Source organism: Gambusia affinis, linkage group LG13 (genome assembly GCF_019740435.1).
Source record: "Gambusia affinis linkage group LG13, SWU_Gaff_1.0, whole genome shotgun sequence".
Lineage (NCBI taxonomy): Eukaryota > Metazoa > Chordata > Actinopteri > Cyprinodontiformes > Poeciliidae > Gambusia > Gambusia affinis.
In genome coordinates, this window is record NC_057880.1 from 16,069,885 (window position 1) to 16,097,067 (window position 27,183).

The window sequence follows — 27,183 nt, forward strand, 5'->3', positions numbered from 1 at the left end:
TTTAATTTCATTCCTCGACTGAGCCGTTACCCTGCACTGACATCTAGTGGAAGCTAAAATATCGTTATTAAATCTGCAGTCTCCGCTATAGTTAGGCGCCTAACAAAAGTATTCATACCCCTTAAAAAGTGCTCACATCTGTTCCCCCACATTAGAAAAGGTGATCATGTTTGAAACATCAACGCAAGTTACAAAAGACTGTGAAGCAGGAGGAAAGCCATACCCGATTTTTAATTTATTATACAGCTGAAAATCTGAAAAGAATATCATGCATGTGCATTCATCCCCCTTTAACCTGAAGCCCATAAAATAAACCCTGTTTACTACAAGTTCTCCATACTCTTGCTAAGGATCTCATAATTTGACTCAGGTGTGTTGAAGCAGAGACACATCTAAAAGTTACAGGACATCACCTACTGAGGCCTAGATGTGAAGACTTATCTTCTATTTTATTCTATTCTATTCTATTTTATAAGAAGTCCCATTTTCTGATTGCCCAAATTATGTAGGGCAAAGGAAAACATCCTAAAGACCCCACTTGCAAAATGGTTAGTGTGTGGCTGAATACAGACTAAACGAACACACACTGTGGCCAGACTTTATCGTTTATGAAAAAATGGATGGAGCTACATGCAAAAAGCTGATGTTCATGGATGCAGAGCTATAGCATAGAATTAGCAGAACTCTAACTCTCTACATGTGCACAGCTGGTAGACACATAAAATACCTACAGCTATAAACGCAGCAAAAAGTAATAGAATCCTTTATTTTTCACTTAATGAAAAAGAATGTAAAACCTTGCATTTTTACTTCCATGTCACAATCATGCATCTTTTTGTGTTGGTGCATATGATCCTAATAACATGTTTTAACGTTTTTGGTTGTAACCTGACAAGTTGCAAAAACTTCTGAGAGTGTGTATATAAGACACCATAGTCAACAACACCAAATGCACTTTTGGCAGTTGAGTTTGTCCAGTTTTCTGACTGAAGGGTTTTAAGTGGAAATATTAGATGGTGAGCATTTTGTTTTTAGCTTGTTTGCCAGTAACACTTCCTCCTTTTAAGCTTTAACATTCACATATATGTGTGTATGGGTGGATGTGTGTGACAAATTAATTTCCCAAATTGTTCTAAAACTTTAATTCTATTTTTTTTTTAAATGACAAAAACGTACAAAAGTCACAAAATATCTACATTACAAATGTGTTAAAGATGCATCACTTCTGCAATGCACAGATATGACTCTTATAAATAACAATACAATACCTAATACAGAAATTAAAACTGAACCTGTGGAGAGTAAATTAAGTAAAATGTCAAAAAGGTCACTGTTTTTTTATCTTTTTATTTCCATCCTAGATATAGGATGGAAATATCTAGGATATTTAGAAGTCTAGAGTTAGAAGTCTTACAGACTTCTAACTGTTGTGGGGGACAGTCTAATTTTATCTCAGAAAATACACAATATGGCTGCTTGAAAAGGTTAAGAAATGCTCACAGGAGATGATAATCAGTAAGACAAAATCAAAACATGCCAGTTTTACAGAAAAGGTATGTCAAGATTAAAAACAAAACATGTAATTTATATAACAGTTTTATTTAGTTTCAAACTTTAAATAGCACCCACTGACAGTGTTGAGAAGTTGGTCGAAAGCGTCATGCACTGAAGCAACACCAGGGGGCACTAAAGGGAAGTGTACCAGCCACAATGACATACAAGATTTCAAGGTGCTCAGATGGAGGTATTCAAATGAGCCAATTTTCAGTTCACCTAACACCCTGAAAACCTCAAGAATAATGTTAAAAGACAAAGAATAATAATATTATTCATTATGTTCAATACACATATTAAAAAAATATACAATGATGAATGAGATCACAAAAAAGTTGAAGAGGTACTTTTAGTTTTCATGACAGAGAGAAACTGCAGAGATTAAATCTTCCTGAGAATGGCTGTTTGATCCACATCAGCTTGAGATTTGAGGCGTTAGTGACACTGCAATCCATCAATAGTTTGGGCCTTTGCTGAAGGAACTCCTTCTCATTATGCTAGGATAGCACAGGGATTGGTCACATACCCCGGGATGGCCAGGCACACCGGGATTACCTGGTTTACCCTCTGCTCCATTTTGACCAGGAAATCCAGGCTTACCAGGAGGACCTGGTTTGCTGTACCCCTGGGGACCAACAGGCCCTGTCAAGATAAAAACATTGAGCCATAACAGTTGCTATAGGAGACTGATGAACACAGATATCAGGGCAACAATGCTGGTCAGAACCAACGCAAAAATTGCAACACCATAACTTCAATGCCTCCAGAACGCAAGTGATTTCAATTTATAGTTATTGTCACAAGCATTCCTTGGCTACCTCACTTTTGTTTGTTTTTTGCTTTTCACACTTCTTTTCATATTTCTTGATTTGGAGCATGGAAAAAAATAAACATCTAAGAAAGATCTTAAAACTGAGAAAAAAGTTGCAAGTATTTGTTTGTCATTCTGCTGAATTGAAATCAGGTTATAAGCTCACCTTTAAATGCAGAAGAAGCAGGTGTAAACCACAAAACCAGAAAAAGCATTTTTATTGAAAATGACATTTAAACTTCAGCAGGCTGTTGCACAGCTGATAAAAAGTTTCACACCCCAAAGAGATAGCTAAAAATATCAAAAATAAACTCAGTAGTGAATGGCACCCTCACTTCAAGAATATGCTTAGACATGCTTGATGTAAGTGTTTCCAGTTTTCCAACTGTAATGTTGATCCATGAGGTGAAGATAGCTTAGCAAAGGGCATCTGTGGAATAGAACTGTCTTCCATTTTTGCTCACCACCCTTGCAGTCCATCCCAAACACTTTCAATAGAATTTGTTTTAATATTGTCTTCTCTTTGTTTTCTTATTTTTCCTCTATTTTTTTACATTTTGAAAATGTACATAAAATCTGGCCATGATCACCTCAAGAAATGTGAATCTTTGTGATCTCTTCCCAGTCTTTGTTTAAAAGTGGATAGCTGTCTCAAACAACAACCTTATGTGCACAGTTGAGGAAAAGTTCTAAGACTAAACACATATACAAGCTAACATATAAATTTTAGGTGTCGAAACCTAAGCATATTTCCAAGCTATTGTGTAAATAATGTTTTACTGAATGAAAAGCAACATTTTCTTACCTGGTGGCCCAGGAGGTCCCTGATCCCCAACCATAACTTGACCAGGGTTCCCTTTCTCACCTTTGTAACCCGGTTCTCCTACGAACACCATTCTACCTTTAGAACAAATGTACAACATAGCTTTTGTACAGCACATATTATTCTACTTTTACCTTTTAGCCCAATAACCCCTGGACGTCCTGGACGACCAGGTTGTCCTCTAGAACCACTAAGTCCAGGAAGACCTCTGAGTCCTTGGGGACCAGCTGGACCTTGTGCACCAGGTGACCCCGGCTGGCCTTGACATCTTGTACAGCTACTCTGCTGGTTGCTTAGCAGTAATAAAGGCAGCTCACCTTGAATCAGAGACAATAAAGAGATTTTACATGGTGCAGTTGTGCAGACACAGCTCATTGATTAGTTTGTAAGGCTACTCACTTCTAAGAATGTCTCTGCAGATTTGCCGAATGTGACTGTCTGACATTTCACTCGTCTATAGTAGATCAATATGATTTGTTGGTCATTACTGCATGTCACAACGACTGAAAAAAACATTCTGTTTTCAGAAAGTGTCAAACTTACAGATCTGCCTTCGGGCCCCTGTGGCCCAGGGGGGCCTGTGTCCCCTCGCACTCCTTGGGGCCCAGTTGGCCCTGACTGACCTGGTTGTCCAGGCCGTCCCATTTGACCTTCTGGCCCTCTCTGCCCTGGATCCCCTGCTGTCCCTTTCTGGCAATAATACCACCCTCTTGTTAGAAATGCATGCATTTACACAGGTGGTGCTGATGTATATTATTAAAATGTTCTTCATCTCAACATACCTCCCCCTTGAATCCCACTGGGCCAGGTGATCCCTGGTAATCAGAATAAGTCATCAAAGACATTAAAATTCAATCTATTTCAAAATGCACACCAACCGACATTATACTGATTATAGGACCGAGTCAAAATAATAAAATCATTCATAACTACATACAGTGGGATCATGTTTAAAGAAATCTTTCTGATGAATCAAATGCACTGATGCTTAAGAAATATTTTGTATAGCATCAATGAATGATTTAAGTCGGCTTTGGTATTGACTTTTGAACTCAGATATCTACATACACTACATAGGCGAATGCAAAATCATTTTTTCTTCCTGACCAACATTAAATTAAATAAAAACCTTTTTGGTTTTACATCAGTTTGAAAATGTGTTCTAATTGCCAATATAGAGTATAATAAGAAACATTTTTTTACACTGTTTTAGAAGATAAATATGCTACTATTACTATGCCTTTGGACATTAAGGAAGCTCAGATTATGATGTCATTGCTTTGTAGGTTTTTGATAGGTTACCTCAGAGTCATGCACAGATAGCCACTAGGAGGTGCTAGAGCACCTGTTCTTTTTCCCTAGACAAGAAAGGACCCTATTGAAATTGTTTTTTACATTGTATCATGTGTAGCTCAAGATGCCATTTCTGGATTTAAAAGCCAACCAAGTTTCATTTATATACCCCCCCAAAACTGGAAACATTATTTTATTTTAGTGTATATGCTTGTAATGTTTTAGAAGACCGGACCAAACTAAATTGTAATAGATTATAACGATGTTATTGTTCTGTTTTGACATTTTATTTTATCTCACCAGCCAACATTTTAATTCTGTATTCTTATCTGAAACAATTATACAAAAAAAACACGTACCGGAACTCCTGGTCGTCCATGTTCTCCTTGATCACCTTTCATTCCCTGGTGAGATTAAATGTATAGATTCAAATTAATGTCTAAATTACAGTTCATGGTAGAATAAACTCTGTGGTAATACATTCTCAAATGTATTTGAAGCAATTTTAATAGATAATATATAATGCAGAGTTAAAGATACAAATCAACTAAATGTGAAATGTGACAAAAAAAAAATAAAGGTTTTGTTTCCCATGGAGGAGTCTTCAAATATGTTGCACTGGATATTGACTGTTGTGTGTAAACAAGAGTTCCACATTATAGTAGCTGTCAAAATATTTAAAAAGGAGTCGGTGGTGATGTGAAATATTAATGCAGAGCTAGGCAGTCATGGTTAAAGATTACCATCATTCCTGTTTCACCCGTGTTTCCTCTTTCTCCCTGAAGAAAATAAAGACGTGACAGAAAAGGAAAAACAGAATACATTTGTAAGCTGGAGATTTCTAAGGATCAAAATCTACTAACAGTGGTGTTTGAATAAGAAAGGGCGAGGAGACTATCATGAAATAATAATTTTTGATCATTGTGTAATGTCTGTATGAAAAATGTACTTGATTGATTGATTGATTGATTGATTGATTGATTGATTGATTGATTGATTGATTGATTGATTGATTGATTGATTGATTGATTGATTGATTGATTGATTGATACCTTGTTTCCCTTCAGGCCTGGCATGCCTGGGTGTCCTGGTTGACCTGGAACTCCTGGTTCCCCTGAGTTTCCCTTTAAACATATGTTTTTGGAAAATAGGGAAGTAGAACATAAATAAAATACTTACAGCTACTAATTTAGTAAACAAATAAATTTTATTTATTTGCTCTTTTTAGATGAACAACAAATTAGGCATGAATTATAATGTTTTGAAATTAACTCACCACAAGCCCTTGTGATCCTCTCATCCCAGGTTTTCCACTTTCACCTTTGTTGCCCTTGATTTGTTAAACCAGAGATCAATTATTTTGCAGAAAATCATTAGGTTACAGGCAATACATGACTGTAATCATAATTACATTTGACCAATATGATCTAGTTGATTTTGAAGCCTAACATATTAAATGTGCAAAGCTAAAGGCTTTTTCCCTCAGTCCAGTAATTAGTGTCAGCCATAAATTATTAGAAGACAGACTATGAACCCAAGAAGAGACCAAAACTGTTGCTTTTAAACTAAAAATTACCCTGAAAAGTGGGTCCAGATTTTTGTTACGTTTTGTTCCACTAAGAGTGCTTTTTGTTACGGTCTCTTTTCGTTAAACCCCTGACCAAGCAAAACATGTAATGCTCTTGAACCACACTATTTTCCACAGATTTTTAATCTGCACCCCTAGAAAGCGCCAAAAATATCCAACCTAATAGTAATTTAAACTGGATTTTGTGAAGGCTATGCAACATTTACTTTTAGAATATAATTTCACTTAACACTGTGATGCTCTGTACTTTGCTGCAGTGCAAGAAAGTGAAAGTGCCAGAAATCACCGTAACTCTTATGTCAGCCAGTTTATATGTAATGACCTACAAAGTCGAACACAATTAGTGAAACGGTCTTTTGTAACTGAGTTTTAATCCTGCCTCAAAAATACTTGCTACAATCGCTGGAAAGACCTAATTGTTAGTTAAAATAATTGACTTAGTGAGGGCCAAGTGGCTGACATCACTTGGTGCTTTTGACTTAGTTATGTCTGCTTTGAAGTGGAGAATTTCTCTATCTAACATGATCAGGAAGCACACACTGTCGTGCCCGCCCGCTTTCCCCAAATATATAAATGTGATAGTCCAACATAAATTCTTCATAGGCAGTTATATTGATGGTATGATTCCCTTGGACCTATTATTTGCAATTATTTTTATTGCCACTTAAATGGACTTTAAAACTACACGTCTGCAAATAAATGAAGAACATTTTTACTTTTAGTTAAAAGTTATTGAACAAATAAGCACAACTGAGCACAATTAAACAAGTCTAGAAGTATAAAATAACTTAATTTCCAAAGTCCCTGCTAAACCAAAAATGTTGCCATTTAGCTTTTTTTTTTTTTGCATTTTTTATTTTTTTATTTTGAGAATAAGCTACTTGGGACAACTTCAGCCTGTGGAGGCCCTATGGAATCTCCCAAGCATTTTTCTCTAAGATATCAAGTTGCCACCAGTGCAACCCTGGCTCAGGAATGCCAGCAGAGAGATGTGACAGCTTTTATAGGCAAAGTTACAGTTTGGCACTAAGTGAGTATGAACAAGACCAAGAACAAAGCTAAATATATTCAAGATGGAAATATGTAGGATCTGACAATAAGATCATTCTTATTATTTTATTGAATTATCAATGTTGATCTACAAAGGATTAGAAACTTTGATGAAATGTTAATTATAAAACTTGAGCATGTTATAGAAACCTCAGAAAGAAACATTTGTTTGTGAAATAACCTTTCTGTCAATCTGAACGGCTAGGCAGTAGCTATGCACTTTGCTTAGAGTCAGATGAAATTAAGACATGACTCTAGTTTCCATGTTCTTGCTGCAAAAGTTTGCATGTGATGTGAATCTCTGGATCATGCTAATGTCGCACAACAATCCTGGTCATTATATACCGGACTGTTTTTCTCTTTAAAAGTACGTTTACAGCATTTTTAATTTACCTCAAATTCTAACAATTTCAGAAAAGTTTAATCTTGCTTTTTAGCAGTTCTAAATTATTTACCTTGGGTCCAATTGGTCCCTTCATGCCGGGTTCACCAGGTAAGCCCAATTCCCCCTGCAAGAGAATTTATTTTTAAGAAATAATCCATACCAGACCATGAATGTAATTAAGGGACTTTGCGCTCACAGATGGGCCAGCTGATCCTTTGATTCCTTTTGGTCCAGGCTCACCAGTTTCTCCCTTGAATGAGAATCATTCCAGTCAAAGAGGATTGCGATGTATGATGCTTTAATTTTTGCACAACAGCACAATTTTACCTTTTGTCCGTTCAGGCCTGCATTTCCTGGCAAACCAGGAACACCCTGGAGGCAGTCGGATATGGAAGTTAAGTTTACAAGAATTACAAAAGGAGAACATAAGACATTAGATGTTGTTTGGTCAAGTTTTGTCTTCTAAAAATGGTGGAAAATGATTTCTCCTTCTTAAAGTAAGCTTTCCTAATGTCTAATGTTCAACTTTAAAACATTCAGTGTGATCTTGTCCATCTTGTAAGTCTGTCTCCCTGATTTAGATCACAAATGGTCAGCAAGCTTCTGGAACTATTGACTCATGTTTTGTGAACCTATTGCAAACGTTTTGACATCACCATTGATTATAATTTGTGTGATGAAGTTCTCAGTTTTAGGAACAAACAGTCTCTCGATTAGCTTTAACAAAGTGCACGCTTTTGCCATATAAGGATTATCCTGGAGTGACTTAGTGGAGTAGCACTTCTGATTTACTGGCTGTCACGGTCAGTCTTTGTGGTGATGGTTATACACTATGGTCTCAATATGACACTCTATACTTCATGAAACTTGAAAAACATGAATCTCAAACTTGGTCTTAGTAATCATGTTTGAAATGGGTTTGCGATCATTCAAGCAAAGAGGTCATTTTTGCTAAAGTCGAAAAACAACAACACGGTAAATAACAGTTTTAGAAATCAATCACATCACATTTGTCATGTTTGCAAGTTTGAATTAAGTTATGATTGCTCTTAAAATCTATAGAACACAACAATTGCTTAAATTTTACATGGAAGGATGCATTATTTTTGTATCACTTTATATAAAAAAAATCTGATGATGTCACCTTCACCACTATAGTTCAATGGGAATGATGTGTTCAAGGTGACTTGTAGAATTAATTCTGTACCATATTACCATATTGTACATTACAATTAATTGTGGTATCCACAGATTAATTCACCTGGACTGTGGATCTCTACAGCTTCTACTGTAGACTTCTTTCATTTAAACGCACGCAGTGTTTTTCCTGGCCTGTCTGGTGTGTTCCTTGCTATGCTTGTTCACAAACATTCTATAAAGAACCTAACAGACCTTCACAAAAGAGTTTTTTTTACATTAAATAACACATAAGTGGACTCTTTACTTACCAGAAGATTTAGGCAACTGTAGCACTTGATTTAATTTTTAAATATCCAAATCCAGATCAGTCTGTTTTGAATTCGGATTATAAACTCAGTGTTCAGATTTTAGTTTTACAATATTTTGAAAACCTTGTTTTCACTTTCCTTTGCTGTATAATTATGCACTAATCTGTGTTGGTCTTTCTCTTAAAATCCAAATCCAAAACATTGTAGTGTGTGTTTGCAAACAAAAACCACATAAAGACTTCAAGCCTTACAAATGCTTTTGCAAAGTACTGCATATGGCTAACATGTGTACTCACAGGATGGCCTTGTCTTCCATCTGAACCAGGAATGCCGATGGCTCCAGCTTCACCCTAATAGAGAAAAAACATCAGTTTTGGTTGAAAATCAAGTCATGTGGCTGTAGTGAATTTCTGAATGCTTTATGAAGCACTAAACATTTTATCTAAATATGAAAATAAAATGAAAAAAAATTATAGATGTCCTTCTGAACAAAGACATGAGTTTCCAATTGATTGAGTTGCCTAAGAACAACAGCTGTTTTCTTGGAAACAGTTCATTTGTGTTCACTGTTCTCCAACTACATGCCTCTGTTACACCCCTCAAATCAGAATGATCTTTGTAACATGCAACACTGTCAACACTTCCAAACCTTTTGACCAGGACTTCCTTGAATTCCATCTTTTCCTTCTCTCCCAGGAAATCCCTGAAATTACACAGAGACATTTTTTTATACAATACAGGCACAAGGAATCTGGATTTATACTTCTGTATGTGGCACACGTACAGGATTTCCAGGAACACCTGGTGGCCCAGGAGGTCCTATGCTTCCTTTTGCACCCTAGAAAGATAACATCCAGTTAAAAAAAATATATATGACAACCCATGTAGCATCTGAGCTTTTTTAAGCCATTAGGACATTCTGTATTCTTACCAAATGACCAGGTATACCAGGCAACCCTGCAATTCCTGGTAAACCTATTGCACCCTGAATGAGGGCAAAAGATTAAAAATAAATATTAGATGTGTTGCATAGATAAATCTCTGTATAGTTGCATAGATGAGCCCATTTTTGAACTCCATGACCATTCAATTAATATGACTGTACTTTAGCTACTTTAGTTAGCGCATGGAGCAAATAGTGTTGAGCATGTAAGAAGTATACTGTGAATTGAAAAACTATCAGAAAATCTCACTTAGTGACATATTCTAGATATCATTAGCTTTCCATTGCAACTGTGCGCAAATCTGTCTGTATTCGGCTAATAATGAGGAAACACAATTTTACAACTGCTACATTTCCATTAAATAACTAATAAAATTAACATCACCAGTGAATAAGCTTGTTCGTGCGATAAGTCATTAAAAATCATGGCAGTGACGGATCTGAATAGTTACATTACATATATTCAGAATTCAACCACAGTGCTAGAGTTCATCATCTATCAGCCATCAGAGGAGACGTCAGTATCTCAATGAGCCTTTGGAGCAACGACCGCTTATATCTGGGAGTGGCTACGTATGCAATGTTTTGGGGAAATTGTAGACCATGATTTTAGAGAATCATGAACTGGGCAATGTTGTGATTCGAGAAAAAAAAAAAATCATCCTCCTACTACTACTTGTCGTCGTTTTTGCCAGAAGTAATGGCCAGCTATTGATCATCTAATGCGTAAAAAGTCATTCTGCTACACTTTTGCGAAATACACTTATTTTGATATGACTGAAAAACCTCTTTATTAAAGTGCAAAAACTTTTTGTAGAAAAAAGGGAGGTTTTTTTTTTTTTTCATTAACCTGTTTCCATTAAGCAAATGTATTTTTATTATATCAATTCATTCAATGTTATGGAATGGAAACTCAGCAACTGATATTTTCATTAGCTGACAATATTTGTTGAAAACTTGGCCAACGTCATGGGTGGAGGGTCAGAGAGTTTGCTGTTTCTTTAAAGATAAAAATAAATATTAACCACAGAGATTATATTATAGATGGAGAGCCCATAAACTATTCATTAAACAGATAAAAGTGGTAATATTATAAATACAAATGGCTTTGAATTATGCCTTAACATGGTTTTCTTTGGTGAACAACAATGACAATGTTTTCTTTACTCAGCATTATAAATGTCTAAGACTTTTAGAGGTAGATGCAAATGTGTATGGATATAAGGGAAAAGCCTTTACCTTAAAATACCTCTGAACATAAAGAGAAACTTAAATGGTTCTTTGCTGTTTGGAAAAATCAAGTTTGAGTACCGCTTGGATTCTTTTGATTTTTTTAAATTATTATTATTCTGTCCATCATGAAAGTTCTTTCTTGAGGGCAAACAGAATTGAACAAGTGGAAAATCAGTTTTCTCATTCAAATATTTCTTTTTCACTTGGCACCTATGAAGACTAGTTTAAAAATTGATTGCCAGCTGGCCACAATTTTATTTGTGGAGGACCCAAAAGCACTGGAGTCTGGTCCTGCTTATAAGTGAAAGTTTTTGAAATGAGACTTGAGGAACCATGTATAACTCTGTATTAAGTAGACGGAGTTTGTTTTCAAGTGGAGAAATGTCCATCCATGTTGACAATACAGCCACAAACCCAGAAGTTTGGTCACAAATTGTTTGTGTTTTATTAAGTCTTACTCCAGTTTCCTTCAAACTAGTTTTTGTTAAATCGTTATTTCTGTTAGTTAGCTGACAAAAAACAAATATCACAAGACAAAGCCCTCAAATTGTGCTATGCAGAAACCGAATATGTATTAAGTAAAAGAAAATAATCTTGTTTGTCACAGTTCCATGACATATGTGATCTTGAACACAAGACAGCATACCAACTTTATGAGTCAATAAACAAGGGTTGACAATAACTTTCTTTTATATTATCAATCCCAAGACACTCTCAGGATGTCTTTCCTTCCACGAGCTCAGAGAATACCACTTGAAGGATTTAGCTTTTATCCAAACCATCATAAAATTTCATTATTTAATAAAAATACTGTTGAATGATTTTTTTATTATTATTCTATAATCTTCAGGCTATCAAAATGTTTTATTGTTCTACTGTTCTGATTGAGCCAAACATTTTTGACATCTCTTATTGCTGACTCATAAAATGGCTATTAATGGAGATTTGTGTCATTTGAAGAAAAATGAACTTAGGAAAAAGGAAAATCCTCTTTTTGGACTAAATGTAACACTACGTGTATTGCTCCAAGAAACTTGCATCAAAGAAGATACCAAGTATATGTACCGGTGACACTGACATTCTTTCAAAAAAGGAAACAAACAAAAAAGGGTCATTTTAATTATAATATTTGTCATTGTCCAGAAATACATATGGAAATTTGCCTTTGACTTCAAATGGATTCTTTTAAAAATCTCAAGAAATCTTGGACACAATTACGATTGATGCGACTATGTTCAAATCAATAGTGATGTGCGAATCAAGAGAAAATCCTGTCTCTTTTATCTCCTAAAGCCTTGACAGTTAAAAATATAGTTTTGGTCTTTCCAGAAATACAATTTACTGTTCATTGAATGGAGATGAATCTTGTAGTGCTGTTTCTTTTACGAAGCTATTTAAAAGATTTATTTTCACTTCTATTTATTTATTTTTATTCATTTACATTTTGTGGTCTGGTTCCAGGCAAAACTTGCTTGGTTTGCTAAATCTGGGCAGGTTGGCATTTCCTCAGACATCTCTTTTGATCTTAGTATATCCATTCTTACTTCAACAGTCAGAATACAGCAAACAAGAGGTCTGACATTAAAACAGTACAAGGCACTGACAAAATACAGAGTACAGATGTTCTCATGATAGAATATGTATGTGTGTGTAATTTTTGTTATTTTAAATTAAAATCATTTTTTGTTTGTCCCTGGCCAGAAATTATATATATATATATATATATATATATATATATATATATATATATATATATATATATATATATATATATATATATATATATATATATATATATATATATATCGATATATATATATATATATATATATATATATATATATATAGATATGTCTATATTTATATATAGATCTATTTATATATATATATATAGATATCTATATATATATAGATATCTATATATATATAGATATCTATATATATATAGATATCTATATATATATAATATTGTATTGAATATAACATGATTTGAGATGTTTCCCTTGTTTTTTGTCTCATCTTTAAGATAATTTTTTCTTTTTCAAAATATTTTTTGACTTAGACTTAAACAAGAGCTGCTTATAGAGTTGTGAACAACAAAACTATATAGATCAGTTATTTTATTTTTATTTTTTCAGAACTGTTTGGTCAGTGCTGTCAGATTGCATACATGATGTCTATGTTTGAGTCTGATTATAGATAAAGACTATTTATCTATGAATGAGCAGAAATATAGTTAATTTGGGTAAATGATTCAGCGTTAGCACCTTCTCTCCTTGCTGCCCTGGCAGTCCAGGTAATCCAGGCATACCCCGTTCGCCCTAAGCAAAAGAAAAAGCAGACTTGAACTAAAACACTAAAAAGTCAGAAGGTAGAACATTTCTACTCAATTAACTGTGCCATGAATGATGTTTTGACCTTCCTACCAAAACACCCGGTCTCCCTTGCTCGCCTTTGTACCCATCTGCTCCTTGTGCCCCCTAATGAAATTGGCACAAAAAGGCACCTTTATTTCAGGATAGTGATCACATAATGAATATTTTTGGTACAGTAACAAAATACTGATTTACCTTAAGTCCTGGTGGACCTGGAAGCCCAGGAAGTCCTCTAAGGCCAGGAATACCCTTCAAATTTAACAAATTATTCATTATTGATTAAACACTTAATTGCATCTATTCAGAGGCAAGACAATATTAAACTCTTCCACTGAACTTTAGATAAAGTTGTATACATGTTAATTTTCTATAATAAGAAACACATTCTGATTAGCAAGGACTTAGTTGTATAGGCTGCAATACAAATTGTGCTTGAACACTTTCATTTTCTTCACCAGGCAGCAAGTTTCGTTCATGCAATGGAATTTCCTACAAAAGAGCAGAATGGAGCCACTTCTCAGATTAGCATCATGGACACTCAACTGCTTTATAAGAACCTTGATGAGATCAACATGCAACGTTGGTAGTTTTTAATCACCCTGATATTTGCAAAGGAGGGAAAGCTAACAGAAAGTATCATTTAAATAAGGTTTTATTTTAGGTAGTTCTCCAATCTTACATCTCCAATTGGAAAATTGGAGAATTAAGGTAGCAATAATTTATCAAAGCTAATGATAATTGCAGTCAGTTACCAATTTATTTATAGCCTATGTCTACCACAAATAACATCCTGTGAAACCAATTGCCTGAAGAATTAAACTTAATTAGCAAATCCACTGGTGTGTCATCCAATGTCAGTATAAATACAACTGTTCTGTGAAGGCATCAAAAGTTTTGTTAGAGAACATAAGAGAACAAACAGCATCATGAGACGTAAATTAGTCTATAAAACAATATCCGATACTAATAACAATACTCAAAGGTTTAGTCCAGGACTGGTGTCCTGTAGGTTTTACATGTATTTCTCCTTCCAATACAAATAGTGAGGTCATTAGCAGAACTGTGGAGAACTTGACTGCACTGAGGAGATAATTCAGCTATTTAATTGAAGTGTGTTAGACCAAGAACACAACCAAGAGTTGCAGGAAACCCACTCTCGAGGATTGGGACTGCCTGGGATTTCCCTGGTCTAGTATTTTATGTGGATATGGAACGAGTTGCTCCTACTCATACAAGCAGGGGTATCAGTGGAGGAGCTGCACAGATCTACTGCTTAGGTGGGAGTACTGGGGACAGGACAGTAATTAGTCAACAAGTCAAGTCTATTTGTATTACACATTCCATCAAAAGGGTAGTTCAAAGTGCATTACAAGACAACATAACATAATAACCAAGACAAAGATCTACGTAGATGGTTAACCATCTATTCTTAGACAGTTGTTTCCTTCTATCTAACTGAACTTACTGTACTGTATAACTAGGGTCAATTGGGATGTATGTGATTGAACTAAAATGTTTTTGCTTTTTTTGTAAAATGCCTGAAGAAAACATTTGTTGTGAATTGGTGCTATGTAAATCAAGTAGAAACCGCAGTATGTGATAAATGTACATACTTTGAAAAATTGTTAGATTGCTGTTTTTTATCACTGGTTTGACAAAAGCTGTTGTTAAGCCTGGGGAAAAAACACCCGACGAAGGAGATGAGTTTACCATCTGAAATAGATCAGATGCAATGACAGGCAAAGTGGGTATCAAAACAGCAGGAGGTGAAGTTTAATTGATATATAATTTATTCTGTTTAACATGATCTGACACTTTAAGCCATCCTGAGCACAAAAGAGATTTGGCAAAAGATAGAAGTAGCAACATCATGGAGAGGAGAAGCTTGTTTCCACAGGGGCAGGTCAGATGCTTAGTGTTTAAAGGTAGATTGAGTAAATACATTTGAATCCTGAAACAAAAACCTGTAAGAAGTAGGAGACTAGGGTGAAGTTTCTCTTCCAACAGGACAGAGGTCTTAAGAACAAAACTTCAGGTACAATAGAGTTTAGATAAAAACGTCTTTGCTTGAATGGTCAAGTCAAATTCAAAATTTGAAACCAATTGAGAATTCGGAGTAAAACTTGAAAATTGTACAAACATGATAGGTTTCAATATACTTATTGTGACGTATGGTATGGTGTCCTAAGGAATAACAACAAAGTATATTTTTAACCATTGATGTCTCATCAATGCAAACTAAAAGCATACTACTGCCACCATATGGTAGAAATAGTGTTTATGCAATATAATAAGCACATTGGCACAATGTATTATTATATTTGTACAAAATATTTGTTATGTTTGCAAAATGTCATTATCTCATATGTTCAATATAATTGTCTCATTTGTACAATATTATCACAATAGTATCATATTACATTTTTTTTGTTATTTTTAATCAAACTATTACCGGTTATTTGCTGTGTGTTTGTATAATTATTTATGTAGTACTCACAGGCTTACCATCAGCACCAGCAGGTCCAGGTTGTCCAGGGATACCCGAGCTTCCTCTTTCCCCCTAAAAAAGTGCCAAAAAAAAGAAAGAAAAAGAAAAAGAAGAAAGTGCTCTAGTCATTTTGACTAAAACTATTGTCCTTTATTGAACAACCTTTTTGTACAATGGCACTATTACAAACATCAATGGTGTCAACATGTTTCTGCTTGAGTAGTTGTTTATTTATCCATCAACTGCTGATCAAGAGGGTTTGTCTAATGTAAGATTTACTGTTTAGAGCCACATGGAACATCTGCAAGCCAGCTACACTCCAGGCATTTTGGATCTATTAGGAAATGTTGTAAAAGCAGACTTTGTAACCTTATAAAAAAAGCTCCCTGAAACCATGCATAGGTTTTACTTAACAAGTCTTTTTTTTTTTTTTTTTTTTTTTCTTGGCGATATCTAAGAATCTTGTGAATTACTTTTGTAATTCACTATTATCTGCTATCAGGAAAAAATGGAAAATACTCAAGCCTTATTCTACTTTGTTTCTCATTTTCTTTTTCAAGTGCTCCTTATTAAGCAAGTGGTCTGCCATTTTTTAGGAATGGATACATTACATCTTGATCTGAAAAGAACTTTACGTTATTTTAAATCGCCAGCTTCAATTTCACTGCTGAGAACTGTTTACCCATTAGACATTAAAGTACTAACACCTCTCAAACTGTTCTAAGTCTGATAATTACTGTAATTGCAGCCGTTTAATTTGACCTATTTGCAAAGTGTAAAGTCATGGACCCATTGTCTGATTGAAACAGCAGCTAGACAACTCCTGGGAATTAACACAATTTTCTCAAACCCTGTGAGCATAAAGAAGTTGGAGACCTGATTTCTACCAGGCTTACCAATACATCATATATATATATATATATATATATATATATATATATATAAGCCATATAATGCTAATCATTCCCAAAATCTGCCACAGTTGAAAGATTTCTGTTTCAGTTTATGTGTGCATGATGTCAGTACCACTTTAACAATCAGGATCCTTTGCTCTGAAAGGTCAAAATTGTTTTCAAGGTTTTGTATTTACAGTTGCATCATTTAAATATCACACAATTAAGCATCCTCACAACACAAGATAAAAGGGGCGTGGGAAGAAGAAAAAAGAAAAAACTGACTGCTGTTCCTGGTGGTCCAGGAGGTCCAGGAGGACAAGAACAAGGTTCCTGTGTTGGTTCAGTAAAATCAGCATTGTTGGAGCACTGTAACAGGCAAGCAAAATGTTTTACAAATCAACTTGAGTCATTGTTAAAAAGTAAATAAATCTTCTTTAATCATGAATTGCCAAAAATGAATTATATTTTTGAAAGCTTAATTATACACACTTTAAACAGGCTATAAACAATAGAAAACACACCGGAAACAAAAGCTGTTAATAAATGGGAAGATTTTGTTTTTACATCTTTCTACACTGTTTCTGCTGATCTTTCTTTTGAACATCTTCACATTAGAAATAGTAATTTGGCAATAATTTTGAGTCTTTATCAGTTTAAAGCCTAAATAAAAACAGCCCAAAGATTCACAGCCAAGAAGCAATAAAATTCTATCTATACAGAGTGCAGCATGTTTGACTCTAAGCCATAAGTCTTCCTTCAGCAGATCAATTAATGCATGCCAGATGTGGCTTTAGGATTACATGGCGAGTCTACAACTTTCTTATAAAGAATGTCAGTATCCCACAGAGATGAAATATAAAGCAAGAAATTGCCATGCTGTGTAAAGCAGTGGAAGTTGAGAATTTAACACATCCTGAGATGCTTTGACATCCTTATAGGCCATATACCTCAGAGAAAAGGTCAGAGAAGGTCATAGGTAGGTGAAGATGTACTCACAACTCCAGGTATTTCACATGCAGTTTCTCTGGTGTTCTGCTCAGGGTCACAGTAAATGCGAAGTTTCTGGATTTCAAACTAAACATAAATGGTTTAGGGGAAAAAAAAGTGTTAAATATAAAACTTTGACTTTTGGGAATCCCAAGAAGTCTATGCAAAAGAAGCTGATTTGAACATGGGAAGTAATTGTGTAACATTAGACTGAGTTTTATTCGAGCAGTGCCACCAATGAATTGAAATGACCATTTTATAGGAGCTAAAGAAACAAATAAGTGCCCTCAGGCACTGGACTGCTTCCTGTTGCCAGACCTCCCTTGGTGTTCAAGCAACATTACACCATTCTTCCATGATTTGGTGTTCTGACGATGCTGGTGGTAAAAAGGCTCCGGAAAATCTGTTTCATATAAGCCCCATTTGTTAAATTTCTAGCCTCATAAAAAACACACACAGCTGTGTTATCAGGGATGTAAATCAGTCTGGAATAAAACAATACAGTATTGTGCAGCAAAAAAGCAAAGTAGTTACAATTTTATCCAAGCATCAGTCTCAATGTGGTAGAGATAGCTGTATCTAAAGGTTATTTTATTGTTAATATTTATACTCTATCTATAATTTATTTATTTAGTGGCTAAGTAAAAATTGGCATCCAATTACAATAATCTTCTTACAGAAGTGCATTCACTCTGTTAAATGTCTTGAATTACTTAACACATCATCAAACTCGACAACCCTGAGCTACAAGATCATGCACTTTTGAACAATTTACTGCTGTAATGATCAACAGTCAATATTTGGAGAACTGAACATTTGCACGCATTATTTTTGAAAAGGTTGTGCTAATTTAAATCAATAAAACACCCAGTACCAAGATCTTGTGAACAGAAGATTTAACTAATAATAATTTAGGTAATTGATCAAGTTAAAAATTATCAGGATACACTTACAGGCACAGTTATTTCCTTGTTTACATATTTTCCAACTTGGGTTTTCCCATTGATGAAAATGCCGACAGAGGGCTCGAGAGGCTGTGTCTCCATTTGCAGGTCATCAACATAAAGAGTAACATCCTCTTCGGTTACCAGTAGCCTCAACTGGTGCCACTTTTCATCAAACAGCTTCTTTGTTCAGACAAAACACATAAAAAACACAGTGCAGTGCTTAACTGGTTTGAATCTTACATAAAGAACAGGGATTTCTTTGTTTTCAATTGGAAACTTCTTATCAAAGAGGTCAAAGGTCACATGTGGGAGACCCCAAGGTTCAATCTTAGGACCCCTCTTATTCGATATTTACCATATATGCGCCCACTAGCTCAGGTTGTAACAGAAAATAATATTAGCAACCATAACTATGCAGATGACATTACAATGTCACCAGGAGACTCAGAACCCATCCAATCACTGAAAAGATTCTTAGAACAGATAAATTTCTCCAGCTTAAAAGAAACAAAACTGAAGTTATTATTTTTGGACCTAAAGAGGAGCGATCTAGAGTCAATGCACAGCTTCAGTTATTACAACTAAAAACCAGCGATCAGGCCTGGGAGTTTTGATGGACTCTGACCTGAACTTCAGAGCCACATAAAGACAGTTACAAAGTCGGCCTCCTATCACCTGAAGAACATTTCCAGGATTAAAGGACTAATGTCTCAGCCAGATCTAGAGAAACTCATCCATGCGTTTATCTTCAGTCTCAATCACAGGTCTGTCCAACAAATCAATCAAACAGCTGCAGCTGATCCAAAATGTTGCTGCTCGCGTTCTCACTAAAACCAGGTAGACAGAACACATAACACCAGTTTATATATATATATATCAAGCTATGGTTAAACATGTCTGGGAGACAATATGACTACTAGCGAATGGATAACAGGTTTCCTCTACAATTGCAATAGACCAATTAAAATCAGATTGCTGTCCTTATAAGTGTAAGGTATGCATACATAGAAAGGAGGTTTAACAAGCTAAGCCTTTAAGCTGTTTCAGAGTGAGGCGAATGCATATACGTTCTTATTCAGTATGTGGATTAACTTTGTCTTAAAAGCAAAGCCCACAAAATACTATCAAAACCAGAGGGCCACATTCAGACTTTATTGATTTGTGGCTGTAAGTTGTTGATTAGGTGGTCAGCTACAACATCACAAAAGCCACTCATTACTAACTTGTGGACATGGACCTTTTTCCTCTACAAATGCCAGTCAGGGGCTTTGTATTGTTTTCATAGTTTCTACATCTTTAGGTAAAAAGAACAGCTTTTTTTTTTGTTTTGTTTACATTCAATAAAGCTATCGCTTCATAATATGGAACTTGTACTACTGAACGCATAAAGTGATGGATCAATTAGAACCACAAAGCCCAAATCAACATTGATTGAAAATGAAATATCTTTACCACCTATTGCTAAAAAGGAAAAGAAAAACAATGCAGAAAAACCATCTACGTTGTCTAACAGTATTATTTAAAAGAAACTTTGCTTTGTATGTGCCATCTGTCAGTACATAATATCTAGTTACATCCAATTCACATAAATAAGAAAAGCATTAACTACTCTTTCAAATTTTTCTCCTTTATGATCTTACCCATGATAATTGGATGTAGCAGAAAGTCATATTTTCACACTGTTTAAGCCAAAAAAGGATGAGGGCGTGTTGACTGCAGCTGCTGTTTGATTACTTATAATCATTTTAGCTTCCCTCCCACTCACCACCTTTGCTGCAGTATGTTGAACTGACTTTTCAGGGTCAAATGACATGTGAGAAAACTACCTGTCAACAGGAGTGAATGGCACTACAGAGGGTCTATGTGAACCACAATATCTACAGTACTGCAGAGGGGGGGAACTTTGGAGTTATTTAGATTTTCTTCCTTTTACCCTTTGAATCCTCAGTTTCAAATTTCCGCCTGGATATTTTTGCATGTTTTAATTGAAAAAGTTCTTTAGATGTCCTGTGAGTAAAGATGTATTGCCTATTTATCCATAACAACCAGAACTTTTAATATCTAGCAATTAGTTTTAGCAATTTACCATCTATTATAAGAGTTCCAGTCGTTGCTTTTTTTCTTTTAGCAGATTTTCTAAAAGTTTTAAATCAAACTGTGAAGCCATTTCAGAATATAAGCAGTGGTGACTTACCTTTGCAGTCTGTTGCGAAAATGTGACAGTTTGAATTGCATTTGGTGTATTACTGGTAGTTGTGAACATGACGGTATTATCCAGACCATTTAGAGTCACTGCCATCTGAGGATCTTCGTCATGAGTCTGTATTCTCCACAGGTCCCACTTCTCCACGGCTACAGATCCTTTATACCTCAATGTGGCCACAAATACATATGATGGAGGGAAGCCATCAGGAAAAAGGCTCCTGTGTGAGTTAAGAGGAAAGTGGTTAACTATCAGATGAAGATGAAAAAGAATTTTAAATTGTTGCTATTATTACCTTGTAGCTTCACTCAAGTCAACGAAAGATGTGACTTCATATGCTTTAGTGCCATAAGATGGTCCTTGTGTTTTTTTGGTTTTCTTAGCTAAATTTAATTTTAACAGAATATCAAAGCCCTTCTCGTCACGGGAATCTATGGGAATTTTTGCTGGACAAACTGTTTCTGTATCAGGAAAAACACCATGAATTAGCAAAGAAGTAGGTTACAACATGATGAGAATCACCTGACCAGAAGATACTTACCTTCACATAGTTTCTGACGAATGACCTGTATAATCCTGGTAATTGCTTTGTAGTCCTCCACAGAGAACACGTAAGTTGTGGAAGGTTTGTTTGCAATGTCCCTCAACTCATTCTCTTCTGTCTCTGACCCAACTCCAATTGCAAACAGAATTATTCCTTTTTTTCTTGCTTCCTCTGCTGCTTTCATGACCTCATCTTGAGATTTCCCATCTGTGAGGACAACAGCAATTCTGGAAATGCCTGCTGGGCCCCTTTCGGACAGTCCAAACAATTTATCAGTGGCAAACTTAATGGCGGTCCCCGTCCTGGTGTTTCCTCCCATGTAGTCAATCTTTTGCATTGCTTTGATGAGATCTTTGTTTGAGGAGAACTTCCCCAGCGGTATTTCTAAGATTGGGTCATCACTATACTGGACCACACCGACCTGAGTAAATTTCTGTCCAATGTTGAAGCTGGTTGTAATGTTGACAAGCCATCGCTTTACAATTTCAAAGTTGAAATCCAAAACGCTCCATGAGCCATCTAAAATAAAAACTAGATCGCATGGAGCGGTCCTGCAGCCTGACATAAAACAGAACAAATTGATCAATAAAAAAAAGCACCAAGGAATAAATGTGACTTATGATCAGTTTGCCAAACTCAAAGTGCTTTTTTTTTTTTTTTTACTAAATGAATAAAATCGACTGTTTAATACACATGAATAAGTATATTTAAGTGCAATAAAATGAAGTTCTCTTACTTCTCAAGTTTTCATCTTGCGCTGCGCTGATCAAAGACAGAAGCACAAAGCACAGGCATCTTAGGAGCCTACGCGTTTTGCAACCCATCATACAGCTGTCTTGATTTTTAACGGTGCACCTACAATAAAAAGGAAATTATGCTTTCAGTTCCAAGGATAAAGAACAGACGTATCATATATTTTAGGATGTGATTTTTATTATTTCTGACATGATAGATACTACTGTGTGTTTTGGAAAAGAGAAAAAGATGTCAGATGTAATTTTTGTGTGAATCATTCCTGACAGCAATTATTAAGGACTCCCAGATCCAATCGCAGGTATATGTGATCCCAATCACATATTGGGTATATGTGATCCCAATCACATATACCTGCTCCCCACTGCACTAAGATTTCCAAAGAGAGCTTTCAGTGTATGAGAAAGCACTGCACAGAATGAAGCTGAAGCCCTTGTTATTGAGAATTATAACATTCAAAATAAAACTGCCAAGTACCTTAAAGGGAGGAACAATTTTTTCTAAAGGTTTTGCCCACACACGATTAACTTGAGCTGCACCAAGTTAAGTTACAGGGAGAATTTTTACGAGTCATATCAAAGTAGAGTACAAATGAAGTGTCTATATATATTGATGGATATTTAGATACAAATAATTCAAATATTTTCCTCCACAAGATCACAGAATAACAAGCTTGAAATAGTTGTAATAGATCAACTTTTCTCTTTAACTTATTCCCTAATTCTACTATACACAGCAGCCCCACACTCAGGAAGAGCAGTGTGGTTTTTGTCCTGGTTATGAGATAGGGTGAGAAGCTCAGTAATCTGGGAGAGACTCAGAGTAGAGCCGCTGCTCCTTCACATCGAGAGGAGCTAGTTGAGGTGGATCGGGCATCTGGTCAGGATGCCTCCTGGACGCCTCTCTGGTGAGGTTTTCTGGGCATGTCCCACCGGGAGGAGGCCCCGGGGAAGACCCAGGACATGCTGGAGGGACTATTTATGTCTCTCAGCTGGCCTGGAAATGCCTTGGGATTCCCCCGGAAGAGCTGGAACAACTGGCTGGGGAGAGGGAAGTCTGGGCCTCCCTTCTGAAGCTGCTACCCCCGCAACCAGATCCCGGATAAGCAGAAGAAAATGGATGGATGGATGGATGGATGGATGGATGGATGGATGGATGGCAGTGCCAGTCTTACTTAATAAACATCTTATAGTTTTCTGTTAGCTTACTATCTGCTTCCTCAAATCAGTCTGTTATTGACCCAGGGGCAACAGACCACTCTAGGAAAACTTTGCTCTTACTCTTTACTTGGAAACTGTTCTCAGGCTTTTTTTCTCTGATGGAGAAAACCACTTGCAGGACTTTGTGATCTTCAGAAAATGAAGTTATTATAACAAGTATCTGTCACAGAAAGAAGGTTTTAGGCTCTAATCCCCTAAAGTGGGTATAGTAGGTGGATGAATTGACAACTAACTATACAACTTCATGTCTTGAAGTAACCGTTTACAGATCAGTTTTTGTCATTTAAAAAAAGGGTGTGGGAGAGAATAACATGCCTTGATTAGAAATGAAAAGCAAAATTTCAGTTTTCCTCCAATTGTGTCTCTCTATTGACTTAGCAGTGACCTGCCTCTCATTCAACCAATCACTTCACATTAAAATGTGAGAAGGGTGTTTAAAAGTGCAGTGGCAAGAAAACCTTTGCATACAACACAATGCCCAATTTGGAAAACATGAATTAAAAAAGAAAACTCTGCCTTACATGCATAACTACTGTAATTCCTGGTTGTGCTGCAACCAACATGTGTAATAATAATGGAAAGTTTTGTAGAGGAGAGCTCAGTCAGCAGAAAGCACTTATTTTTTAAAGTTGTTTGTTTGGCTGTATACTTCTTACTGGTTTCCAGTTTGTAAAACTGCTGACTTCCCTAAACGAAAGCATTTGTAAATGAGGACCAGATATGCCACACAGAATAAAACACAGGATAAAGAAAGTTACTGGAAAGGAGTCAACCTTCTTTAAATGATGACACGTCTTCGTATATCACCAAAACGGTGGCCAGGGAATAACCCTTGCCCTTCCCAAAGGCTTCTATTCCAGTGTAGCCAAACAGGGGTCAGACACTTCAACATGACTGCATTTTTCCACCATGTAAATCCGTAGCAACACATTCAAGGCAGGGGGAGGCGTTCAGCTGCTGTAGTTGTGTAAGTCATTTTCCTCTGAATTTTTTCCCCCTCTAGAGACCTGGAGTAGGCTGTTGGAAAACCCCCTCACTGGCAGCATCCAGCTTCTGGGATGAGTTTCTCCTCGACTGACTTTCCCCAAACCAAGTATTTCTGTGTCTCTACTTGAGGCACATGGAATTAATTTACACTGTTGGACAGTAAAATTCCTGCTGCCGACAGTAACTAAACACATGTAGTCATGGTGAAGTGACTCCTTCTTCATCCAATCATAACAACACCCAATGCAATATTGCAGGTGCAGTGTTTTGAGGCTTACATGAGAGAGGTGTGTAGGCACACCTGTGTTTTAAGTTAGAACCTATAAAATGTATCAAAGCAACTTTTGGTAAAAGCTACAATAATTGCAGAATTACAATTTATGGAAATGTGGTTGACATTCTCCATATGCCAAGCCACAAATATTAAAATCTTTTGGATTATTTTTTAGTAGTGATTTTGGTTTTGCTAATGATGTCATTCAGGAAACTGCTGACCAAACTTCTCCACAGAAAGTCGCATCTGTTCAGCATGAGTGAAATCAATCACACTGATTTTAAGACTGCATCAGACCTGATACTTAGTTCCACTTGCCAGTAGCTTTATTACAATATGTGCAACTAAAGTACAACACACTAAAACAGGTTTTCATGTTATGAAACTGAAGATTTGAACTCTGTTTGGACAACTAAAGTTACATATATACACATAATCTGTTATAAACCTGGCAGGAGAACGTTGTTCCATTCCAGAAACAACTGCTGTTCAGCATGTGGAACCCTTGCCAAGACCAAGGGGGATGTAATGCTGCCAAATCTGTTCAACATGTCCAAGCAGCTAAATAGTGCCATGTGAAACATTATCTTGTTAGGTACTTGGCTTTCACAGCTTTTCTCAAAACATCCTTGCAAGTAAATGTTTTCTGTTGTCAAATTGGTCCTGCTGGATGCAGAACTTTTGTATGAAAACACACAAACTGATATTAGTCATGCAATGTTGTGATGCAAATCTTTTGGACAGATTTAACACAAAAAAAAACAAAAAAAACATTCTAATTCCAAGAAATGGAATAGCAGAAAAATATTCAGATGATTTCATTCATTCTCTGCATGGTGATAGAATAAGAGGTGATGACAGATCTAATATCTCCCTCATGTATCGAGGTGTTGCAAAAACTCTACAGAATCTTACTCACTAAACAAAATCTTAAGATATATATGTAGTATTGGAAAGCATTTAAGAAGAAATAGCAAAAGGAAAATACATCAAATTCATACCAATAATTTGCTTGCACCCTTTCTAAAACATTATTGTATATATTACATCACAGTTGTATAATAACACGAGAATAGCATTGCAGAACTGTAAAAAAAATCTTACAAATTTAAAAATAAAAAATAAAAATGGAATAAATTGCACAAAGAAGAACAAGTTTTACCATTAAGTGTCCAAACCTTTGACTGGAATCCTGGTAATCCTCTCATTAAGAGCCAGTGATCATTACTGGTCGGAGCCCTGCGTTTTCAGAAACTGGACCTGGAAAGAAGCGCACATGTTTCTAACTGAATGAGAGCCTGCCCTTTGTAGACGCTCTCTCTGTCTTCTGTTGCTCTATGTCTTGCTATCCACCCTCCGACGCCCCGCTTTTACTCCCAACTTTTACTGGCCAACAGCCACACTCAATTATCATGCGTGGAAAGAGAAGCTGATAAGGGGAGCATAAAAATAGTAAAGAAGAAAGCCTGTGTTGGTCAACCTAAAAGGAAAATAGCAGTAATGAACACAATCTTCTTCCAAAAGTTGATGGTCTGGACAGAGAGCAAATCAAAGAACAGGGAGTTTCTTTTTTTATTATTTCTTGAGCAGAACAATTATTTGACAAACAGGCTAATCTTGCTATACTGGGAAAACTTAACGGCATCTGTTGTTCTTTGCTCTACATTCTATCACTCCAATTTCACAAGATATTAGGAGGGAACAACAAATTACATTGGATGAATTAGGAGCGGACAAGGTGTGAAGAGGCTTCCATGAACAGCTGGAAGACATTAGAAAAGCCGATCTGCAGCTGTTATCTGTGGAGCAGGCAGATTTCATTTTAATCCTCTTGAACATGTCTTATCACGCTTGGACTCTGGTTATAAAGGCTCCAAGCACATTTAGAACGAAGAACAGAACAGTTCACAGAAACAGACAGAAGACTCCTAATAATAATGTTGTTTTTTTTATCTATTTGAAATTTTAATAAAATTTTATATAGGCAAGGTAAGAGAGGAAAATTTCCAGGTCCTGATATCAGGTTCCCAAGTAATATTTGGTGGCCTACTATTAAAAATTTTCTTTTCAGGTCATTTTCAGCTACATTTCAGAGAAAAATATTACAATTCAACGTATTATTCTGCCAGTAATTCTCTGCTTTGACCAAACTATACGCCTTGCATATTTAAGTAAAACCATCGCTTGACTTGATCTGCACCTTGTTTATCAAGCATTCTGAAATGAATCAAAATTGTTTTGTAGACTGATGTTCCTAAAGCGTTTCCCTTTGTGTGAGCATGACAGGGATTTCATTGCAATGGCCTTGTTGACCCTGAGCCTCAGCACACTCTGGCGGCTTTCAAATGCAAATACTGGGCTGGTATCCTGGATCCTGGGAG

The 27,183-nt window shown here is 35.9% G+C and overlaps 1 protein-coding gene across 4 annotated transcripts; it reads right to left on the reverse strand.

Annotated features, from left to right (window-relative positions):
- Positions 1-1,114: 1,114 nt before the first annotated feature.
- On the reverse strand, positions 1,115-26,154 carry col21a1 (collagen, type XXI, alpha 1). 4 transcript variants are annotated; one of them, XM_044136127.1, is made up of 29 exons: positions 25,981-26,154; positions 22,305-22,423; positions 21,566-22,126; positions 21,320-21,485; positions 21,016-21,244; positions 18,828-19,001; positions 17,884-17,961; positions 17,170-17,253; positions 16,001-16,063; positions 13,699-13,752; positions 13,555-13,608; positions 13,396-13,449; positions 9,884-9,937; positions 9,737-9,790; positions 9,602-9,655; positions 9,249-9,302; positions 7,832-7,876; positions 7,701-7,754; positions 7,575-7,628; positions 5,758-5,811; positions 5,534-5,605; positions 5,225-5,260; positions 4,841-4,885; positions 3,971-4,003; positions 3,732-3,878; positions 3,588-3,642; positions 3,323-3,505; positions 3,171-3,248; positions 1,115-2,196 (listed from the first exon to the last, which is right to left on the reverse strand). In XM_044136127.1, exons 2-29 carry the CDS (start codon positions 22,393-22,395, stop codon positions 2,009-2,011), a joined length of 2,868 nt encoding a protein of 955 aa, XP_043992062.1. In that variant the 5' UTR covers positions 22,396-22,423; positions 25,981-26,154; the 3' UTR covers positions 1,115-2,008. The 4 variants fall into 4 exon arrangements, with proteins under 4 accessions (XP_043992062.1, XP_043992063.1, XP_043992061.1 ...); XM_044136128.1 differs by having other exon boundaries at positions 18,828-18,998; positions 25,965-26,154; XM_044136126.1 differs by having other exon boundaries at positions 25,965-26,154.
- Positions 26,155-27,183: the final 1,029 nt, after the last annotated feature.